This window comes from Pezoporus occidentalis, unplaced genomic scaffold (genome assembly GCF_034315485.1).
Source record: "Pezoporus occidentalis ecotype Australia unplaced genomic scaffold, CSIRO_AGI_Poc_V1 ctg53, whole genome shotgun sequence".
Lineage (NCBI taxonomy): Eukaryota > Metazoa > Chordata > Aves > Psittaciformes > Psittacidae > Pezoporus > Pezoporus occidentalis.
The window spans coordinates 5,106,821-5,128,430 of record NW_026915866.1 but is presented as its reverse complement, the minus strand read 5'-3'; the positions used below and the strand labels follow the sequence as shown (position 1 = coordinate 5,128,430).

At 41.1% G+C, this 21,610-nt stretch overlaps 1 protein-coding gene across 3 annotated transcripts in view; it reads right to left on the bottom strand.

Annotated features, from left to right (window-relative positions):
- The window catches only part of BMPR1B (bone morphogenetic protein receptor type 1B), a 150,188-nt gene that overhangs the window by 72,384 nt on the left and 56,194 nt on the right, over positions 1 to 21,610 (bottom strand). Inside the window, exon 1 of one of the 3 annotated variants that reach the window (XM_062637633.1) lies at positions 3,902 to 4,008. The exons of the other annotated variants lie outside the window; for them this stretch is intronic. Coding sequence (XP_062493617.1) covers positions 3,902 to 3,974 — 73 coding nt within the window. The 5' untranslated portion in view covers positions 3,975 to 4,008. Of the gene's footprint in view, positions 1 to 3,901; positions 4,009 to 21,610 lie in introns of those variants that run through there. 3 annotated transcript variants of the gene reach the window in all.

Below are 21,610 nucleotides of genomic sequence, written 5' to 3'. Positions count from 1 at the left end.
TGGGTTCATACTTTCAGTGGATTCTGCCATATGGTAACCAGCATCAGGTTACACTTACAAAATTACTGCTTTAAACGCACGATGTACAACTGCACCATATAGCTACCAAAGGTTCCCCATCCTTGTGCTTCCCAAATCATCCTTTAGCTTTCAACAAGGCAAACAATGTCAGGTCCTATCTCCTAATTCCCAGATTTTTTAGTTTTAAGCCTCTGAGCATTAAAAAGCATCCTGGAGGAACACACATCAGAGGCAGGAGGTGGAGGCCTGGCACTTCACCCCGCAACAGTTAGACCAGCAGGTGAACATGAACTTTTCTGGATTGAATCAAAATACAGTACTGCCTGCTAAATCCCTTGAGCAACGAACTGTAGGACAAGTAATTATACCAAATAATTTCATTACATCAGGTTTATATATTTACCAGATCACAACAATAATTAACAATTGCATCTACTCAAAGTCCCTACAGCTTTGTATCTACTAATTGTATAGGCTGATATGTCACTCCACAGCATGATGCTGACATATACCAACAGAGAGCACCAGAGACATAAGCATTTGACAACTCCTTGAAGATACAACTGGCTCCTGCACAGTTTTCTCATACCTTCTCCCCCATTTTTTTCATGAATGCAATACTCTTCCATTCAGAAAGACTTTTCTGTGATTTCCACATACTGGTTTAGGGCAGGCCTGTGATGGTGTCTACTGGGAAGATGCTTATTTATGGCTCCTCTTGGGATGCCACCAATGGTAGTATAGGAAGACAGAAAAATCTGCCAAATCTATATTGTCCACAGCAGAGGTCAGAAAGGGTAACTGGAGACACTCAAGACCACACAAATAGAATTGGGCTTGAACTGAAGCAAAGACGACCAATTTTTCTAGAGGTAAGACTAGGGAGGTGCTGAAACTGATTGCCTAGAAACCTGTGGCCCCTCATCACTGAAGGGAAGTCAAATACTGGTAACAAACATCATATGCATGTCAGAGGGAGAGGCTAACCTCTTGGCATTGCCTTCCTGTCCTATATCCAGAGCAAATCTGCCAATACATTAATGATATAACTGTATCTGATATTAGTAATCATGTGGAACCATCCCCCATACATATAAACAGGGAAAAGGCAGACTCCACAGGCTAATAATTCATGTCCCCACTGTGATCATCCTGCAACGAAACAAAAGCTTTGAAGTGAAAGAATAGAAGCACCTACTACGAAAATTTAAGCTAGAACTAATATGGTTTTAGAAAACCTTGCTCCTGGCCTGAGGCACAGACTGAATTACTTAGAAGACCTCTTAATTAGATTTTAAGCTCCTTTTCATAACAACTTCCTGCCTTGAAACCACCTATAGCAACGGAACTCTGATCCATAACCCAAAGGGTGGAAGAAAGCAGTGTTACAGTCATGTAACTCAACAAGAAATAAAACCATAAAGAATATCACTATACAACGCATAGCTTTACAAGCTGGTGCTTTGTGGGATTTTTTTAAGGATTTAGTTCCTAAAATTATCTTAATGCACTCTAATTGCTAGCACTTTGTCTTTCTTTAATTGCTTTGGGCTGGATTCCGCCTCCTGTTCAGTATCTTTGAGGAGTCCAAGGAGCTGGTGAGAGCATCCGTGGGAACCCACATGGGGGCTCCCTGGCAAAGATTCCCCAGCACAAGCTTCTTGCTTTCTGAGCAGTGCGGGCAAACAAGAAATATACAGTCCTTGGAAGGGAAAAAATCCTCTCCTGAACGAGCCACTAGTTACACTTCCTAAAAAGTTTGTACATTGCTCAAAAATCACAAAAAGTTTTGACTCTCAACTGCCAGGAAGCTGAGAACATATTTTAAATGCAAACTGCCAACTCATGAGCAACGAGATTTCAAATCATGCTACTGGGAATCTCCTACTGACGCTTGTGGTTGACAACTGACACTGTTGACAAGATGCAATATCCAAGGATCTTATCTTTTGGCATAACTTTTGCATGCTCGTCTTTGAAATCCTGCAGAGAGGGAAAACTCTTGGTCTCTTCCGGACAAGAGAAGTTTTCTGTGCATCTTTCAGCAACCTACTGCATTTCTCCTACAGATCTGCCTTATGTCCTTGCAGATGCTCCTTAGTTGGAGTACACCTGATTTCCTTTAAGGTCATCACACCAAGATTCTTAGTGTCTTTAGGAGCACATTATTTTCGCATGGATAACTGAAGATAATCTAAGAATCCCCTTTTATTTCAAAGGAACAGAGAAACTACTAAGACTCAGAAACGTTTCTGATTCCTGGAGTCAGAACTCCTGGTTTCTGGGGAGTTGATGCAGCCCAGCTGCACTCCCCACTTCAGCAGCAGAGGGTGCTGGCAGAATACCAAGGGTCCCTGCAAAAATATACAGGGCTGGTCGTTCAGGTGTGACTGCGGTTTGTCCAGAGCCCACACTTCACACAAGTATCACTTAGGAAGATCAGCACGAGTGAATGGTTTTGGATTACATTTCAGCATCACCTAAAGTCTGTAAGATCTGCTCACCCCATGCAAAAATGTGCAGCATGCTCACTCCTATGCCCCATGTACAGCTTCTGCAGTCAAGTCTGGAAACAAGGTCAAACATTAGATATAAAACATCAGTCCAGCTGTCCTTGTTATTTAAGGAGAAAATGATAGATCAAGAAACTCAAGTGTGAATTTGAACTGTATGCACTGTTACAGTTGGTACAGACTCCTGCTGACCACCTGTGGCTCTTAATTCTGCTCTGCAGCTATCAACCACACTCTCCCCAAGTCCAGCTGCTCCTATGCACACCGCGTCCTGTCTGCTTCCCACCACATGAACGTCTTCAGGACAAATGGGCTACGCAAACATTACTGCTGTTTCTTCTGCCCCTTAGCTTTAGCACGTGTTACTAGGAAGCCAGCGTAAAATCATCTCAAGCACTGCACAAACTCTGGAGGGCTGAACATCAGAAATGCTGAAGGGTTGTAGGTGAGGTCACAGAAAGTTTATCTGTTTTGTTAACAGAACTGACTAATTTATGGTAGAAAGAAAAACCTCCCTTGCTGTACATATATTTTTTCCTTTTCAGATGTGATCCTCAGCTTGCTAACTAATGGCCTCATGATTAAAATATCCAAGCCAAAACGTCAAGAGTGTTTCATTAAATTAAGCTTAACAGAACGACAGTAATTTCACATTTCTTCCAAATCAGTGCGTGAATGCAGCACACTCCTGTAAGCATCATAAACTCCCCAAATGCCATCTCCTTTACTGCATCCTGAACTTGTTTTCAAATGCAACAGTTGTAACTATGCTTCAAACCAATTAATACACCTTCCTTATTTTCAGTCTCCATAACGAATGAAACTATTATGACCCTGCTGTCAATCAAAGTTCTGCCTTATTACAATCTGTCTTTAGTGCTAATTAGTGCCCCCGTTTCTTATTAGCTATGCCAAATTTTTACTTCCTGATGGAGAAATACATTATTTTCACTTACAATTAGCGTGATGCTTTCTTGTTAAAACTGAAGTATGAAAAAGTTTGGTCCTCCCACGAAAGCTGCACAACGTTTCTTGGGCTACAGTCACCACTGAACGCCCCCCCCCCCGAAAGGGTGAAAGAACAAGTTACCAAACCCATAAGCCTAGAACGCTCCAGATTTCCAGAGGCAGACTGAACGCGACACAGTCGCTTTAAAACTTCCCCTTCGCGCCGTGCAGGTGGTCTCAAGCCGCAGACCGCGCCGGCAGCCGCTGAGCACCCCCCGCCCGCTGCCTGGTTCCGTGACCCATGGGGCATCACCCCACCAGACCGAAATGACCGTCCTGAGCAGAACACCTTCTCCCGCGGCCCGTCTGAGGCACCTTCCCACAGGCAGCCCCGCTCCCCGCCGTACAACCCCGCTCACCTCGGGCGCGCAGCCAGAGCAGCGCCAGCAGGCAAAGCCGCCGCGGCCAGCCCCGCTCCTCCCGCCGGCCCATGGCCGCCGGCCCGGCCGCCTCCTCTCCTCTCCTCTCCTCTCCTCGCCGCGCCCCTTTCCTTTCTTTTTCCCGTTCTCCTTTCTTTTCCCCTTTCCCTTTCCTTCCCGGCGGGGCAGGGCTGGCGGCGGCGTGCCCGCCGGGAGGGAGCCCGCTGGCCAGGGGTAGCCGCCGCCGGGAGAGGGACCTCTCGGCTCCCCCTGCCTCGGCAGCCCCCAGCCGCACAAGGAAGCCGCAGTCGTCACGTCAAACTGCTTTAGGCTTTCGCACATCAAACGTTTCCTCCGCCTGCAAAGAGACCAACACCAGCGCCTCGGGAACTGCGACCCCTTCACAGGCAGAAAGTGCTCGCAAGCGATAGCAGTGAGTGAAAGAAACAGAGGAGGAACACAGAAATCTCCGCTTCTGCACGGCGGCATTTAAAGATAAGGCGCCCTCCATGCAGCTTTTCGCTGGACAACTGTTAGAAACACTTTCTAAGCTGGTATCATTCCTCAAGTACTAAATGAGCTGCTTCAACATATGTGCAGTGCATGGTTTCCCTATAAGCCTGTTACTGAGTCAGGCGTGCATGCGGATTTAACTTCACCCCTGATGGTCACACATGCACAGCAGTTGTGTCACTTCTCTGCTGGGTGCACTAAATGAAAGCCACCCCAGCTATAGGGGTAGGATTATTAGACTTCTGCATTAACTGTTTCTTGATATTTGCTTAACAAAATGCCCTTTTCAACTGATACACCGACTCTGATCAGTACCCAGAGAAAGGCTGTTCAGCTAGCAATGTCAGTGGCTGCAAACCCACAAAATAACCTACTTATACATCTGCCCTTTAGGACCAGAACAAGTCTTCGGAACAACTTCTACAGCATCAAACAGCAACGTTCTTGAACATAACACAGGTGGGATCCCCAAAGCACTGAATACAGCAATGCAACAGTAAAATTACAGACCAACATACCACAATAATAAGAGACGCACAACTACCAATGATCAAAAAACATAAGTGCGGGGATAAACTAGGTATTTACAAATCAACTGCATATCAATATATAGTCATTATTAATGTCAGCACTATTATTTCTATCTACAAGAATGAGAAAAGTAGAGTTTGTGATTCATTATCTCGTTTCTGCTGCTGTTTGTTCAGTTTGGACTGCTGTAGCTAATGGAAGTCTGGCATCTCAGTTGGGTAAATTCCACTATCACACTTCAAATGGTATTTGGCTCTGAAAAAAGTGAACCCCCAGACGCTTTCTGGGGAAGATCCACATCTTTGATGATGCTTAGCAACACGGAGATCTTTGAAGTGGCCGTTTAGCAGCTGTCACACAACGATTAGTAATGACAGAATTTAACTTAACGTGACTGAGTAATCTGGCCAAAGCGTCCATAAACCAGGCCTTGAGCAGCTATCACCAATGTGATGAGCATTACTCTCATCTTCCCAGTGATGTACAAAAATGTATTTTCCTTCCCTCATCCTTTTGTTTAAAACTCCATTACCTGCCTGATTTCTACACCATTTTACAATGCAACACAGACATACATTCCTATGCACATGATTGGAATGCATCTTTTATGTGAATAAAAGCTGTCAGTCTTTCTCACGTGTTTTAATTCCAATAAATGCAAGAAACTAACACAGTAATGCCTAAATGGGCTTTGAGCAACCTGGTCTACTAAAAGGTGTCCCTGCCCATGGCAGAAGGGCTGGAACTACATGATCTTTAAAGTCCCTTTCAGCCCAAACCATTCTATGATTCTGTGAGTCTTGATTACAGATTTGCTCCATACATACCAGTTTTCAAAGGAAAAATTTTCTTGGTATTAAAATTCATATTTAACCTATACACTGTCTTAAAAAAGCACGCTTGATGTTTCCTTCACAAGCGCCCACGTAAACAACACAAAGATCCCTTAAAGTAACGGTTTAACATCTACTGGCACCATTTTAAATGCTTCTATTACTGAAATAAAAAATCCCAAACTGCCACATATCAGACACTTTTCAACAAACGCTACAGAACAGACCATTCTTGCTACATCAAACACTGAATGGCACTCCTGTGACCTTTTTGACTACAAAATGCAAGCATACTATTATATTGGACACTCAGGGAACAGACACCACAAGCTCCAGCTGTGGGGCCATAAAGGACTGGATGAATTCACAGCTGCAAACAACTGAATCTGGAAGACTGCCATTGAAGTATGGGGAATCTAACTGCAATGCTCTTAGGATGCCAGCAGAACCAATGCATAAAAAAAAAAAAAAACAAACAAAAAGCAGAGCTCCTTGTGCAGACTAAAGCAAACACAAGTGGGAAGAACCTCAAATATGACTGGAAAGATGCACCATACCTTGGCAATTTAAATCAACATATGCTGGGATAGCCACAGTTAGCTACTCTGGTTCACTGAAGAGAACCAGAGATCTGTAAGTAGGCGTACAAAAGTTAGCCAAGGTTGAGCATGCCGTAAAGTTACTGGCTTTCATCAGTTCTTCTTCATCAGTGTTAACCCCTGGTGCCTAATAGTTGTTTATTAGGTGAGGATGGTAGAGGACTCTACTAGACAAAGTCAGTGATGCCCCTCTTTCTTCAAATTAGGTTTCCCTTCAAATCCATACAGTACATATGGATATCAGGGGGTATTATTCCTCTTTGGGACAGTGGCCAGAAAGAAAGCACAAATTAATGAAGAAGTGACAGCTCAGTGATGGGAAGCAAAGGGAAGAGAGAGGTTGGTTGTGTTTCTCTGATGTCCTCAGAGATCAAGGTGTGAACTGCAACTAAGGAATCTTTTTCACTCTGCATTTTCAATGAGCAGCAAGGTATTTTGCACAAAGCAAAATAAATAAATGAAGCAAGCAATAAGGTGCTGTAATTACAGGGTTTGTTGGCAGGCTGTCAGTGTTCATGGATCTTCCCCTCAATCCTGGGGAATACGTCAATATTGCACACTTACTCATATAGAGTGTGTAAGCACGCAAAACCACTGCAAATTACTGCCCTGATAGGGACATTGTATTTCTGAAAATGGAAAGAAAATTTTCAAGTTATCATAAATGTGGAAAAAATATTTTCACATCATAGAACAATGACTTCATTGTTTCCATAGTTATTAATGTCATCAATTATATAACAATATCTTTGAGTTCTTCCTGCTAATTACGCTATTTTCCTATATATGTTGTGCTCTGTATAAGCTCTTCACCTATTAAAATCCTTTTCTAAGCAGAAGCACAAATAAAGAAACTCTAAATTAACATTTCATTGCTGCTCTCTTTTATTTCCTAGTTACAAAAATAATCCGATATTTAAACTACAGTAAGTAATATCCACATATGGAAGGCTCTTCCCTTACACAAAACCTGCTTACTGCTGCTTTCTCCACAAAAGCTGGCAGAAATGAATTCTTTAAGGCAGTATTCTCTAATATTTTGACTTGCTTTGTGCTCAAACACAGCATCCCCACTTGTGGAGCACAAACTCAAAAAGAATAAAAAGATGCTTTCACTCAACTTTGAAAAATTGTGCCATTCAAACCCAGGGACAGGCAGAAAACAAAAGGTGTGATGTGCTTAGAAATCTCTGAAAAGACTCTTAAAAAGGCTCCGGAGAAGCGAGTTGAACCCTTTTGCCCCAGTTTCTTCTCTTCCACCCTGCTCCACCTGTAGGGTGCTCCACTGACAGCCCCACACTGAGCAGCGTACCCCAGGCCCTGCACAGGGACTGCCACTGCCTCGCCACCCCATCCCCCTGCCGCCTGGCTTAAAGGACTGTCTAGTATTCCAGGCACATATTCCTCTGGGGTTTGTTTCTTTTTTTCTCCTTCCAGAGATCTGCCAAAGTCTCCCCTCCCCTCTGTCACCTTCCCCCCATTTGGAAAGGGTAAAACAGGAGCAAGGAGGGAAAAAAAAAACATAATTTGTCCAAAGCATGCAAGGATGATTTGTGTTTGCGCTTACGGGGTATGACTGTCACCACTGATCTGCTTTCAGGCCTAGATTACATCTGATAAGGGCTGACCTTATTTGAGCATTCACACATTATGCACTCATGGAGAGCACGCTGGACACAAAGGTCCCTCAGATGTTCTGGGCATCAATCACACTCACAGCATGGAGGCTGCCAAACTTTTCTTCCCTTTAACTCCAGAGAGGAGAGGATAGTCCAAGACAGACTTAATAAAGTTTAAAGCTGTGCCACAGTATATTTGGGGCCCATTGTCTTCTAAAATCATGCTTTTCAACAAATTCTCTGCAGTTACCACAGGCAACAATCCATCTTTAACAAATTGGGGTGGGGTGGGGGGGGGGGAGACTGTAGGGAGGAGGGAAGGTAAACAAAGGGCTCAAAGGGCTTGCTAAGACAAATGAAAAAATGCCAACCAACCAACCCCCTTCTATTTTTGCCACGTATTTACAAAAACTGAGCAATTTCTCAAAATATTTCCTAAAACCATAGTAACTTTAAAACATGTTTAAAGCAAATCATATCCTTAAGAACTCATGAACCTATTTTTCATCATACACAAATACTCTCATTACCTCAAATAATGCATGCTTTTGTAAAGAATATATTCTGAACATCCATCACTAACCACTGAAACATTTCATCTGTTGCTAAGACTGATACCTCTGCTCAGATTTTCCTGATTTCACAAGAATTAAAACTAGATTTGTAAACCTTCTGTTTCAGTCTGCACGTTTATTTTAAATCATGAGAGTCAGGAGGAAATAAGAGCACACAGCAGCTGATGTACATGTTGCTCAGAAATGTACTTACCAGCAGGGCCCAGCTTAATTTATAAAGTCTAAATTCTCATACAGCATCATCCTTATGGAAAAACAGACTCTACAGACTGCAAATTTTCATGGAAACAAACAGCCTAAATAAACCATCATACCTAGCTCTCAAACATCTTTTTTATTCCCTGTATCTGTAGACAACATGAAATGACTCTCAAAACAAGGTACAATTTTCTTTGCTAGAACATGTTTGTTAACACTGAAACTTACTTACACTATATAAACTTTCTGCTCTCCACAGCCGGACAGCCCAGGAGTAACAGTGAGCTAAGGCATTTTTTTCATATGACTGGAAATAAGTACAAAGTGCAAACACTCACCAACCAAAGCCTTGGACAGGGTGCTCTGAAAAGTTCTGTGTGTTCTTTTTCAGGTTTAGATGCTGTCAGTGATGGAGGGCTTGTTGCTGCGATTTGGGAGATCAGTTCACAGCATAATGCATGGGGAAGTTCTGCTGCTTTTCCAGAGATGGTTTGTCAGAGGTTTTCCTTCCAATTTAAAACCATTTATTTCTCAGTTATATGTCAAAAGTGATTGATCCCTGAGAAAAGCAGCAGCACACTGTCAGGAGAGGTGAAAAGACTTTTGGATTAAACCACAGGTAAAGTATATTGAGAAGGAAGTAGTTTTCATACAGACAAAGATCTAGTAGCTACCAGTAAAAGGGACAATATATCCAAGATGATAGCATACGGAAATCCACTATCAGTTTCTCTGAATTTTTATTTAGGCCATTCTCAGTAGTAGTTTGGACACTCACTGCCTTCAGGAGAGACATTTCCTAGTGAGAAACCACTGTGGCTGTGTATCAAGGGTTGCAACATATTCTTTTTAAAATACAAACAGCAAACTATCCATCTCATCACATGTGGGAATCAGGACACTCACTAAAGGCTGAGATTTCAGCCCAAGTGCCCTGTCTATAAAGTTGTGTTCAGTCTTAACTGAAGTGTTCATTAGCAAGATCCTGGCTACACAGCATTTGGATTACAAGTTTCAGTAAAATAAATCATCGTAAGGAGGCAGCTTTGTAAAAGGTGGCTATTTAGGAAAGTTAAAGGAGCTTGGACAGGCATTTGACTTAAACCAGAAACAATTATTTATAGGTGTTTATCACACTGTGCCTGATATTGCAATGAGAACCTGCACAGACTTTTCTGTGGTACTACAACCAGCAGTTACCCCCACAAACTGGGAGTCATGCAGCCACAATCAGCTCAAACAGCTTAGCACCCCACAGCCATTTATCTGCTGCAGCTCCCACTACCACAGTGGCTGTATCTACTCAGCTGTTGAGCCAGAGCAGACTGTGCCCAGATGTCTCAGACTACGTCAAAACAAAACTGCACGTCGATACAAAGGCTAAAGGCAACCCCAAAAGATCATATAACGTAGTGATCGCTGCACTGACACAATAGGGCAGACCAACAGCTCAGCTTGTCCATATTCCTGTCTCCAATAAAAGGTATTTGTTTTTTTATTATTTTTTAAATGCACTGCTTTGTAATTTCATTGGGATGTCTCCCGTCTTTTATTATGTAAAAGGTTAAATGGAAAAAATCCAATTTGCCTCCTCTTTTTACATGTATTATTTTATTTTCCTTCTTCTGTCTCCTCTTATTGAAGTCCTCTCTAAACAGCCCCCAAATTTTAAATTCCTTGCTCCTTTAGGAGATAGTTCATCTCGTATTTTAGTCACCCACCTATTTCTGCTGCACCTTTTAGTGAGCTGAGATGGCCAGATCCGAATACAGTATTCCCCAACTGATGTGGCACTCACTGAACCACGTGGTCACTTTCAGAAATCAGCTTTATCTGCCGGCTGAAGTAAGTTTTATTTGCTTTTCTCACTGTGCAAAGCAGAAGATTCCATTTACTTGTTCAACGGGACATGAAGGATATTTTTTGTACCCAGAGTTAATTCAGCATCCAGGAAATATACCAGTATTTTGCTTTTGACAATGTGCACTTGCCAAAATTGCTTTAATCTGCCTACTCACATCACTTTAGCAAATCTCTTGCAGCTTTGCTTGATTCTTTCTGATCTAAGCTAATTTAGATAATTACTTTTTCCTTCTCTGAAGTCGCTCTTTCCTCCAAAGCCTAAAATATCCAAAACCAGTTCCAGAAGTAGCTTATTACTGCCTTCCTGGTTAGCATGGCAGGAGTAGTTGTGCCTCCCAAATCTCCTTTCCCTCTCAACATGCCAAAGAATAAGGCTGCAAGACAACAGAAGAGGAACACCAACAGGGATGGATGGTTTACCTTGATGGTTGGGTAGAGAGGGGAGGAGAACAAGGAGAGGGCTGTAACTGCCCTCAGAAAAAATCTTTTAATCATTCATACTATTTTTTCAGGGTTTTCCTCTCTCATCCATAGATGAGATCCACAAACAACCTGGGCCAAAAGCCCTTGTCCCTGGGAACCAACCCACTTGCCTGCTGCAGGCAGAGCTGGCAGCTATTCTTCAGCTCGTTTTGCCACCTGGGAACCTAAATTTAGCCCTCTGATCTGGCCAGAAGAAGGGTCGAGGACAGATGGGCTCAGTCCTAGTCTCGGCATTCCGTTAGGTAGCTTAAGTAATGCACGTGCATCTCTGCACACGCTGACTCCCGCCTGGTACATTATTAGGCAAACTGAACATCTCCTTGCTGGGTGAGATCTTTCTAGGTGGTTATAATGACAGCTAACATGCCAATCTGAAAGTGTGGAAAACCAAGGTTAAACCTACACCAATAAGCCACTCTACTGTAAATTTTCCTTTATAACTGAGAAAAATTACACTAACAGGTTTAAACTTGCATAACAGTAATAGGCAATGCTTTTAAAACATAAAGTGTTCTCACCAAGTAAGTTAAAGCAGAGTTTCTTGGTACAGTATTGTACCAGTACAAAATTTCATGTTTCAGAAGTTCCTTCCACCACAGCTTGCATTTCAGCCTCCAAGGTATTCTCACAAGCAATAAATGGACAAGGATGTAGATTCATCCCCCACCTTAAATGCATGTCTGATGGATTTGGAAAGTGTCCTACAAACTCAAGATAGGCATCTGCCAAAATAAATCCAACACTAAATTCTTGCAGAGGATATTTTTTATTCCCATACCTCTTACTGGTTAACAACTTCCAGTTGAAATAACTTTTTTTTTTACTCAGCAAACAACACGTTCCTCTTTGCAATCACATTGTTCTGTGGGTTGGACTTCACAGCAGATCACCCTGAAGAACCACAATGGCACCTAAAACCACACTTGGCTTTAGGTACCCAGACCTCCAGGGAGCTTAATGCCATAATACACACCCACTATTTATAACTTTTCTATAGTGACAGGTGCACAAAGATCACAGAAGTAACCAAACACACAGAAAGTAGATGCATTTCATGACTTCAGTGTCGTAAAGTCAAAGCAGTACTTGGCATCCAAATAAATCTCAGCTGTATTTACAGGTTTACCACAAGCAAATGTTAGAAAAAAGAAAAAAAAACAAACCACATGAAAAGACAACTCAAAATAAAATCAACCAACAACCAAATTTCACTCCATTGCTACCAATTCTTTGTATTACAACAGAAGACACATCTAAACTCCAAAGTAGTCCCTAATGTGGCAAGGGCAAAATACAACCTCTCTGCGTCACTCCTTACTGGTATGATGAACTTGAAGGCAAACAGGAGCTTGCATAGTCCACTGTGCTACTGAATTCTCAAGAATTAATTTCAGTATCACTCACTTCTGCAATATTATTAACAATAAATTTACACTGGAAGATACAAGACTTCAACAGTGTCCCTTATTCTGGTAGCACGTTTTGTTTGCTTGTGTTTTCCTAGCTAAAATGCTTATTCAACATAAAAAAAAACCCTTGGCTCTGCCTCTTTAAATAAGTAGACAGCTTCTTTAGTCCTTCACATTCCTTCACCTGTCCCCAGTTACACAGTACAGCTGCTTGAGGGTTTAAGATTTTTTTTTGTGAAGTAACAGTTCATGATAATCTCATTAAATCCTTTCTAACACTTTCCAGTTCATACAGGATTTCCTTCGCTGGGGTGAGTGGAGCAAGGATTGGCTGTTTAAGCAATCTCTGTGCAAAAAGTCCCCCAAAGCCCTCCTTGCAGAGCAATCCTCAGCAGCCAGCGAGTGCAGAGGAACAAAATCCTGGCCCCAAACAAGGAGCTGGAACAAATCTGGAGATGTAGGAGCTCTCTGTCTGCAGCTGAAAACCAGCATTAAAAGTGTAATCCCCAATAACTTTTGCATGTAAAGTAAGTCATGTGCTAAGCAAGCTCCTTTACCTGTAAATCATTCTGTTTAAATGCAGAAGAGTCTCTCTCTCTCCACTAGGCTCGGAAGTACTCATCTCAAAGGAACTGGACTGTTCCGCTTTCTGGGGGAGGCTCCAAGACCAGGTTGGCTGCTCAGACATCTCAGCCATTCCCAAGAACGGGAGTCAAGCCTCCCCAGGGGGGAAAAGAGAGTGTGAAACACGTGAGCCAAAACCAGGCCTCACTATTTTATAGATATGCCTTCTATCAGATCTTACAAGCCATGCTGTAGGTGTCCTGAAAGCATTTTCAAGGGGAGAGACCTTCACAAAGAAGCAGATGTAAGCAAGACACTGGGAGTGACAGCAAGAAAGGCTAGAATGTCTTAAACCACTCTATGAGGAAATGGGAACAATTTTTAGGTTCCATAAGAAAAATCTTCTATAGCATCAACTATTTCTATCAAATGGTCAGTTTTCATTTCACTGTACATGGTCCCATCAACTGCAGTTTAATGGGACTTTTCCCTATTTACATGCACTTAAATGGCAAATGCATATTTCCTGCTCCAACTGCCAAAAACTACTTTTTCAGCTTGCCTGCCTAAACCCATTCAAAATGGGCAATGCAAAATGTGTAAGACAATTTAAAGTCCGGAGAAAGGGCTGGCAAGCTCAGGTAATGGGATAACAAATATTTTTACAGGCCTTTCAGTGGCTTAAAATCCAGGACAGCTCTGCAGTGATTTATTTTTCTCCAATAGCTCTAGGGTGGCCTATGTAACATTAGCTGGTAATCACAAACCAGCTCTCTAGCGGGCAGGTTCCACACCCAGAGCAGCAGCGACTGGTGCTCTCTTGCTGAGGGTCGCAGCCAAAAGACCGAGGACTGAGTGGGATATGTGGGATATCTCATGCCATCAGAAGGAACAAGGCTCAGCAGCAGAGCACTATGCTAAGATTTTGCAGGATCAAAGCACAGATCTTCTTACTTAAGCCATAAATATAGGTGTCACTTTTTATGATCTCCCTGCTAAGCGCTCTGAATAAGCATTAAGCACAGTTTTTAAGGGTTCTGCACAATTCGTCTTTCAAAAACATGCTCCTTCAAGAACACATAGCATAGGCTGTTTGCAGTCTGAGTTGTTACTGCAGTTCATGCTTTTTTTATCCGGCAAGGTGAAAATCGTCATAGAATCACCAAATAGTCTGGGTTGGAAGGGACGCTTAAAGGTCATCGAGTTAACTGCCCCTGCAATGTGCAGGGACATTGTCCCTACATCTCAGTGTAGAAGGGAGCAAATATTAATGGCACAATCTGTGTGCTCACCGTTGGGGACAGTTCTGATTCCTGAGACTTCACTGATGAAGACTTTTGCAAGTCTGAAACAAGATAAGAATTGGTTGCAAACTTCCATGCACTGAAAGCCTGCAACTCTTGCTACCACCTCCTCTGCTGCAGGGCACCATCAGTACACTGCCTTGGCCTGCAGGCTCCAGCTTCATCCATAGAACAAATAGGCTTCTCAAAAAACATGTGAAATCTAATCAGTGGTATAGGCCTCATTGCATCAAGCAGGAACATGCTTTTTAATTGTTACACACTCATAAAGTGAAAACTGTCCTTCAGTAAGCTCCCAGCCACTCACTGCAACCAAAATAAGTGCTTGCTTTCATCAGGAATAACTAGCCCAGCATTTTATGGTGCTGAACTCAGCTGAGTCAGTCACTGCTGAAAGGACTGCTCAGGTAATGCATAATAATTGCTTGATCCTTGGCAGCTCTGGTACCACAAAAGGAATTTTGCCCAATCTCTGGAAAGCAGCATGTGCATACACCAAAACCATACTGACATGTTTATTCCATGAAATCACACTAGGCCGGCTCAGTGATGTATTAGAGGAGGCTCTTGGGGGCTTATTAAACTTCTACTACTAAACCTACCAAGTATAAATGGCATTCAATTATATAATTATATATATATATATTATTTCCTGACTCCCAGGGGCACTCCATGTACCTCCACCAAAACATCCAAGAAGACAGAGGCTAAAGTGTTTCTTGTTTGGCTGGGATGATTCAGCAACATCTGCATGGCCCTTTCATGTGTTGATGCAAGTCTGGTATCTTCAATGTCTTTTAATGACTAAACCATCATCAGGCTGTGGTAATTCTCATACTCTCAGATGAAAACTACAAGATGATGGAACACTCACAAATCTAATGTGATCAAAACAAACACAGAAATGCAGCTTCTTTTCTTGAACAATTCCCTACTATCTTTAAAGAGATGTGATTCAGACGGTTATTATAGTTTTATGCTCTCAATTCCCATTATATTCACTCAGGTCTAACATAAATACCCCAGAAATGACCAGATTCAGTTTTGCCACATTTTTCATTAATTTTGGCTCATCTGTTTTTGGTATATTCTCTGAATGTACCTTCTTTAAGATGTGCTAATATAGTTCCCTGGCTGTAGGATAATATGTTAATCTCATCACTCAGAGATATTCAGGTGGAAAATAAGAACTAGAAACTAGAAGTTACATGCTTATTTAAAACATGTACCTGGACAGTATCAATATGACGTAGGGTTAGTAGATTAAACTACAATTCTGTAATATCATCAAATAAATTGACCTGCTAATAAAAGGAAACACATTTCCATAAGAATATGAGTTGCATCCAAGTAACAATTCCACGATGATACATTTCCAGTTAAAGAATTACAATAGACTACTCTTATTTTTTTCTCTTTAATGTTAGGCTGCAATTCATTATTGTTTATTATAATTATTACTATTCAGGCAGCTGAATATTAACTTACAGCTTCTGTTCTTTGTAGTAACTAGGAAATGTTTTCCAAGTCAAATCCTGATTTTATTAAAGAGGTATCTGCATACCAAATTTTTGAAGTTGCCTTATTTTCCTTTATATGGTCGCTTGTTCTTACCTTTTTTATCAGCAAAATCTATGAGAAACTGACTGCCAGACTTACAAGACTGCAGAGGAGTGGGTAACACAACAGAAACAGAAGTAGTTTTATTATTGCTGTTTTGTAAGCAAAAAAGGCTAATTTCCTAGGCCACAAGACCTGAAAAGCAAACACATGATTATAAGAAAGCAGAATCATTTAATGAGTCAGGGGGCAGCCAATTTATAATTAAATAATCCATTTTTTACTGACAACCTTATAAGTGCAAGAGTGTGAAAACTGCATAAAATATGATTTTTAATCATATTCTCATGCGATCATATCCTATCATAACATACCACTTACTGATGTTGCTATATAATACTACAAGATGATCATATTTCATCAAGTTACAAGCAAAATGCATTACATTCTAAAAATGATTTTTCATATGCAGTCACATTTCTGTCAACAATTATATTTCTGCCTTTTGGTCAGATTGCATCAGTGCCCAAAAGGAAGGAAATAGTACCCTGTATTGTCAAATTATCCACTAAGGTTTAGTTTCAGTAATTCAGCATTCATTCCAATCATTTAAATTTAGCAGTAACTGAATTTAAAGCTCAACTCCCTCTCCCCCTCAGAATCTGAGAAAAGCAGTTTTCGTTGAATTTGACAAGAAAATGAAAAAAGAGAGGGGTGGAGAAAGAGAGAATCAAGACATTGTTCCCATCACACAGTGTCCGTGGAAGGATTATTTCAAGTCAAAGCTACCAAGAAATGGGGGCGGGATGGAAGTCTTATATGCTGAACGGTAGTTCCTGCTTCCCATGAAAGCCATCTGTTCTGTGCATGTACATGGTTTGAAAGACATTCCCCGGATTGTGTCAAGCCAAAGGAATCCCCACTAGAGTTACCGAAATATAAACTCCCTTTACACTGGCAGGAGAGCTCTAAAATGCAACTCTGAAGACACGTATACCACCACTAGGCTCAGAACCATAACAGTGCTGCTGACATACCAGACGTTACGCAGGATTTTCTCATCTGATATTATATTATGAGAACTGAAACTTTAGCAGGGATAGCATTGCAATACTTTGAATTAGAAATTCTTCAGATGAGTATAAGGCGAGATCTCCACTCCTCTCTATTGCAAAATGGCATCATCATCCTTTCTCCCATTTGCAGCTGACATGAAAAATGCCTGGAAAATATTTTTGAAATAGGATTAATTCCATAACGCAATTTTTGCCGTTACTGATTTAAATGGGAGTGGGACACAGCACAGTTTGATTTATATACTTGTTCCACATTTATTGCCAAACTGTGGAAACAGGAGTCAGAAAACAGAAGTCTAACAATTAATACTTGTATAAGAAGGATGATCCTTCCTGTGAGCCTGGCATTTTTACAGTCCCTTGTCTACTATAGGACTTGAGTTCAAATTGCAATTATTTTTCCTAGGGAGCAATTAAATACTGCTACCAATGTTAAGCATAAACACAACTCTTAACTACAAGCAAAGCTCAGATGACCAGCTGAGGTTCAAGGGTTCACTGCACATGAATATCCATAAATACCACTGACAGCCTTAGCAGTATAATGAACTTTGCAGCAAGTCATGCAGGCAGTCTACACAATGCGTGAACATAATGCCTCTAACCTTAAAGCAAGAAACATCCAGAAGCAATTCAGAGCTACTTTTATGGCTGAGGCAGTGTATTTAAGAACTACTTAAGACATAGTCCAACCTGGCTTTTCAACTGTTTATGTGTTTATTATTTTTTAAATCATCCTGTGGAACTGGTCAGTAGAACTGCATGAAACACAAGCCATATGTAAAGATAGTTCCACTGAATTGTCACGCCATGTAGTAGTATATTCTTACCTCCATTAATTTAAGCATGCATCATTGCAAATTCAACACCCTTTGCTTTTTTAGGAAGCATATAATATCTTATCTTTAAGATGTTTACTTTTTTTTCCTTGTAAACACTAGCCACAGTATCACACAGCTTCATATAAGTAAGTATTAATGTCATCACTTGAAATACACATCCCACTCCTACCTCCAAAATCAGATCTGAGTTAAAGAAACACTCTCTATTTGAAATCTATATGTTTGAAGCATTGGTTTTGTTTCTTTAACTCCACTGCTTATTTTCCTAATTGCAAAGATGCTGTTTCTCTACTTCTGTGGGAACCTGCAGCACGAATAATGGAGGAAGCTACCATATACATCTGTATGCCTCGTAAATGCCGCTAACAAAAATGAACAAATTGAAAATACAGTATATTTTCAATTGACTCCAAGCTTTAGGAACCCTAATAGTTAAGATGGTTTTAAAGAGTTATAAACTAAGAAGATGTATGGTTATCAGGTCAGTGGTGGTTTTGTAGGTACATACAATGTAACAGCAATGTCCCTTCCTATCTTCTTCATCCAGATCATGGCAGAGATCTTACAAAGTGCTTTTTGTAACTTTTTAAGTCATACAGAAGGTTATCACATCTATTTCTGTCTCTGCTGAAATTGTATTGCTCCTTGTAAAACACTAGCTAGAGGGAATGGTGCAAGACTCCCATCTATTTCGCAGCTGGGCTTAGTTTAAACAGCCTTCAACAGCAGCTTAGGTGAGATATCTAAGCTTATACCAAAGCAGATGAGAAGCACTCAGTGGTCTTGCCATCTCTCTGAAAGAAAGGCAGTAATCATCAGCAGATAAGCAGTAACGTATTAAGACCAGCACGCCTGTTCCAGCAGCAAACATCTGTCTGTATCCTATCACTCTACAGACCTGGAGTTCAGCACTGTAAGGGAGCTCAATGTTATTATCTACAATGCCTATCACTCAGACTAAGATTTTCCAGCACAGGTTAGGGGTGCTACAGGGCCCCAGTATAAACTAGAGATGATTTCAATTACTTTATTACTAATTTGCTTTCTGATACTTACTAGACTAGCAGTCTACTGAAGTTAGCAGACACTTCTGATTTTGAGCTCAGGTTACATACTGATCACTGATGATCACCAAATCTCCGCAGGCATTATTTTCCATGGCCTAAGCAGCTTTAATAACCTATACACCACGAGCTCACACGTAAGTACCATGGCATGTAATGAAAATCTCCTTATGTGTGATCCTGGATTGGGAAAAGCGTTTCTCAGATTGATCGTGCTAAAAGACAGCTTTTTAAATGTCAGCTTTTTTTCTTTCCTGCGCTCGTCAGTTGAGATGTGCTTCTGTGCAGCTTCAGAAGGCTGCTGCACACACCAGCCAGCCTGAAACAGAGATGCTAATGCTTTTTTGACCACAACAGGCCTCACTTTCATGCAGAGACACCCTAAAGATACGTTATTCTTGAAAGTGATTCCTCTGTACCATCACAGGGGAATTCTGTCTTTAGCAAGAGGACAGATGCATGCCTCCCTGAGACCCCCCAGAAGAGTAGGTGTCAAGGAAGATACCAGGGTGCATCAGTGTGGTACATCAGGCCTGCCCACACCTCCACAGTCCTTGGGAACGGGAAAAGTGGGGTCTGGATCATGAATTGGGTGACCCAGCCCCTGCTGACTGCTAATTTTAAGTGAAGAACGGGTTTGTTATTCCAGGAGGAAGAAATCAATATAGTTGCTGTGCTGTCTGAATTTCCTGTCTCCAGTGTTTGCTTCTTTAGCGCTTCAAATTTCTGTTGGTGGTTTTGGTAGTCCTTTTAACATATCACCTTGCAGCTGATTATGATCTCTTTAAAACCTCTGCAAGGGATTTTCCCCAGATAGATGGGGCAATAACCACAAACCTGTTCAGTGGCTGAAGTAACACGGCATGAACAGGTTAGTCCCATCTTGTTCTCAAGAGCTACTCACAAATAGCTTTGTAAAGGGGGATCTGAATGAGATATTTATCATCCATTTTCAGTTGAAAAGCCCTCTAACCCTGCTAGAACACTGGCTAATAGCGGTAATACTTGCTTTCTTCGCACCTATAAGCTTGCACAAGTTTATAACACAAGTCTGGAAATTGGTATCATGAAATACGGCTATTTGAATATTCTAACTGCAAATTTAGAGGGGATGATTGGAATTCTTTTACAACTCTTAAAACACTGTAAGTGCTGCCTAAACTCCCAGCGGTATGTAAATGCAGCTTGAAAGTATTTACTTTAGCCCTTCTTTGATAAGTAAAAAGCCACTATTCCAGTGACAGTATTTTGCTTTAGGCTTGATGTGCTACAATTATTAAAATATATACACTGAGATAGTACTTTATGTATAAGTGTAGGATGCAAATACAGTCTCAAAGCTAGAGGCCAATAGCAACCTATCTCAAAGGCAACAGAAAGAGCTGACTAGGGAAGAGTGACATGCCCCATTGAAGAGCATGAGAAAGGCCATAAGAGGCCATGCACTGGTGTGTGAGTGTGATAGGCAAGCTGTCTGCTGGCCAAGTGTGGTCAATCAGCTTCCAGAGTGGCTGTAACCTTGCATCCTGGCTAAATATTGAATAGGCAATAATCCTACAATAACACTAATATATGCAATGGGCTCCCAGAACTAATACTGCTTTTTAAATTTATTTTTTTTTTATTCACCCTATTTAATTCAAGCATACTGAAGAAGTGCTATTTCCCAGAACTGTTACCAAATCAAGATGTCATTTCCATGCTTCTTTAGAAGCAACTGTTTACCTTTTAAAAAGCACAGTTTAAAAACAGTCAAAGTATAAAAGTACAGCCACCATAATGCTTCAAAGTTTTACTGTAACAACTGTTACTCCATTTCCAGGTTACATCCTGGGGCTGACAGCTTGCCTGTTGCAGAGAAAAACAAAAAAAAAAAAAAAACACGAAAGAAAAAAAGCATGCTAAATAGCTCTTAGGATAAAAGAGATATACACGGAGAGCTTGGATTTAAAGCTTCTGACAGTTTAGGAGACTCTTTTCTCCTCCACAAGCCACACAATTCCAAAATGTGTAGCTCTTGTTCAAAAATTCATATGTTGCATGATTCAGCATCTTGATCACTTCAGTAACTTCTTAGTCTTGATCTTAATTCTTGATAAACAGACCCATAAGGGTGCTAGATTGAAGACTCAAGATTTATGTACTTCCCCTCCCCCCCAAACCACTACTGAAGCAAGTAATGATAAATTTAAAGGAACTATCCTACAAAACCTTGAATAGCATCAATCTCTACCAAGAGTCAGACCTTCAAAAAGACAACAAAGAAGTCAATAGGCAGCAGCATCAGAGATTCAACTCAATGTATTTACAGAGCAATAAGTGACAGAAGTAATTTTTATTTAGTTTCTAGCATTCATGCAATTTCTTCAAAGACTGCAAGATAGCCGTTGCAACAGAATTGCTATTCTGTTATTACTGATGTTTAGCAGAAGAGGATTACTTTGGGAGGTACTCAGGTCTTGCTATACTAAAACTTGGACGGAAGTTACCATATATGATGATTCAGGTTCAGGGCTGTATTTTCACAAATTAAATGCTGCATTTTAGTTGTTTCCACCTCTGTTCTACAGAGTAATAGGGAGCAAATATGTTCATACTTGCCTGTTAGCAATCAAGAAGCAAGTCTGCAAGCAAAAGGACTCTAACTAAACCATAAAACCTGAGAATCTTAAAATA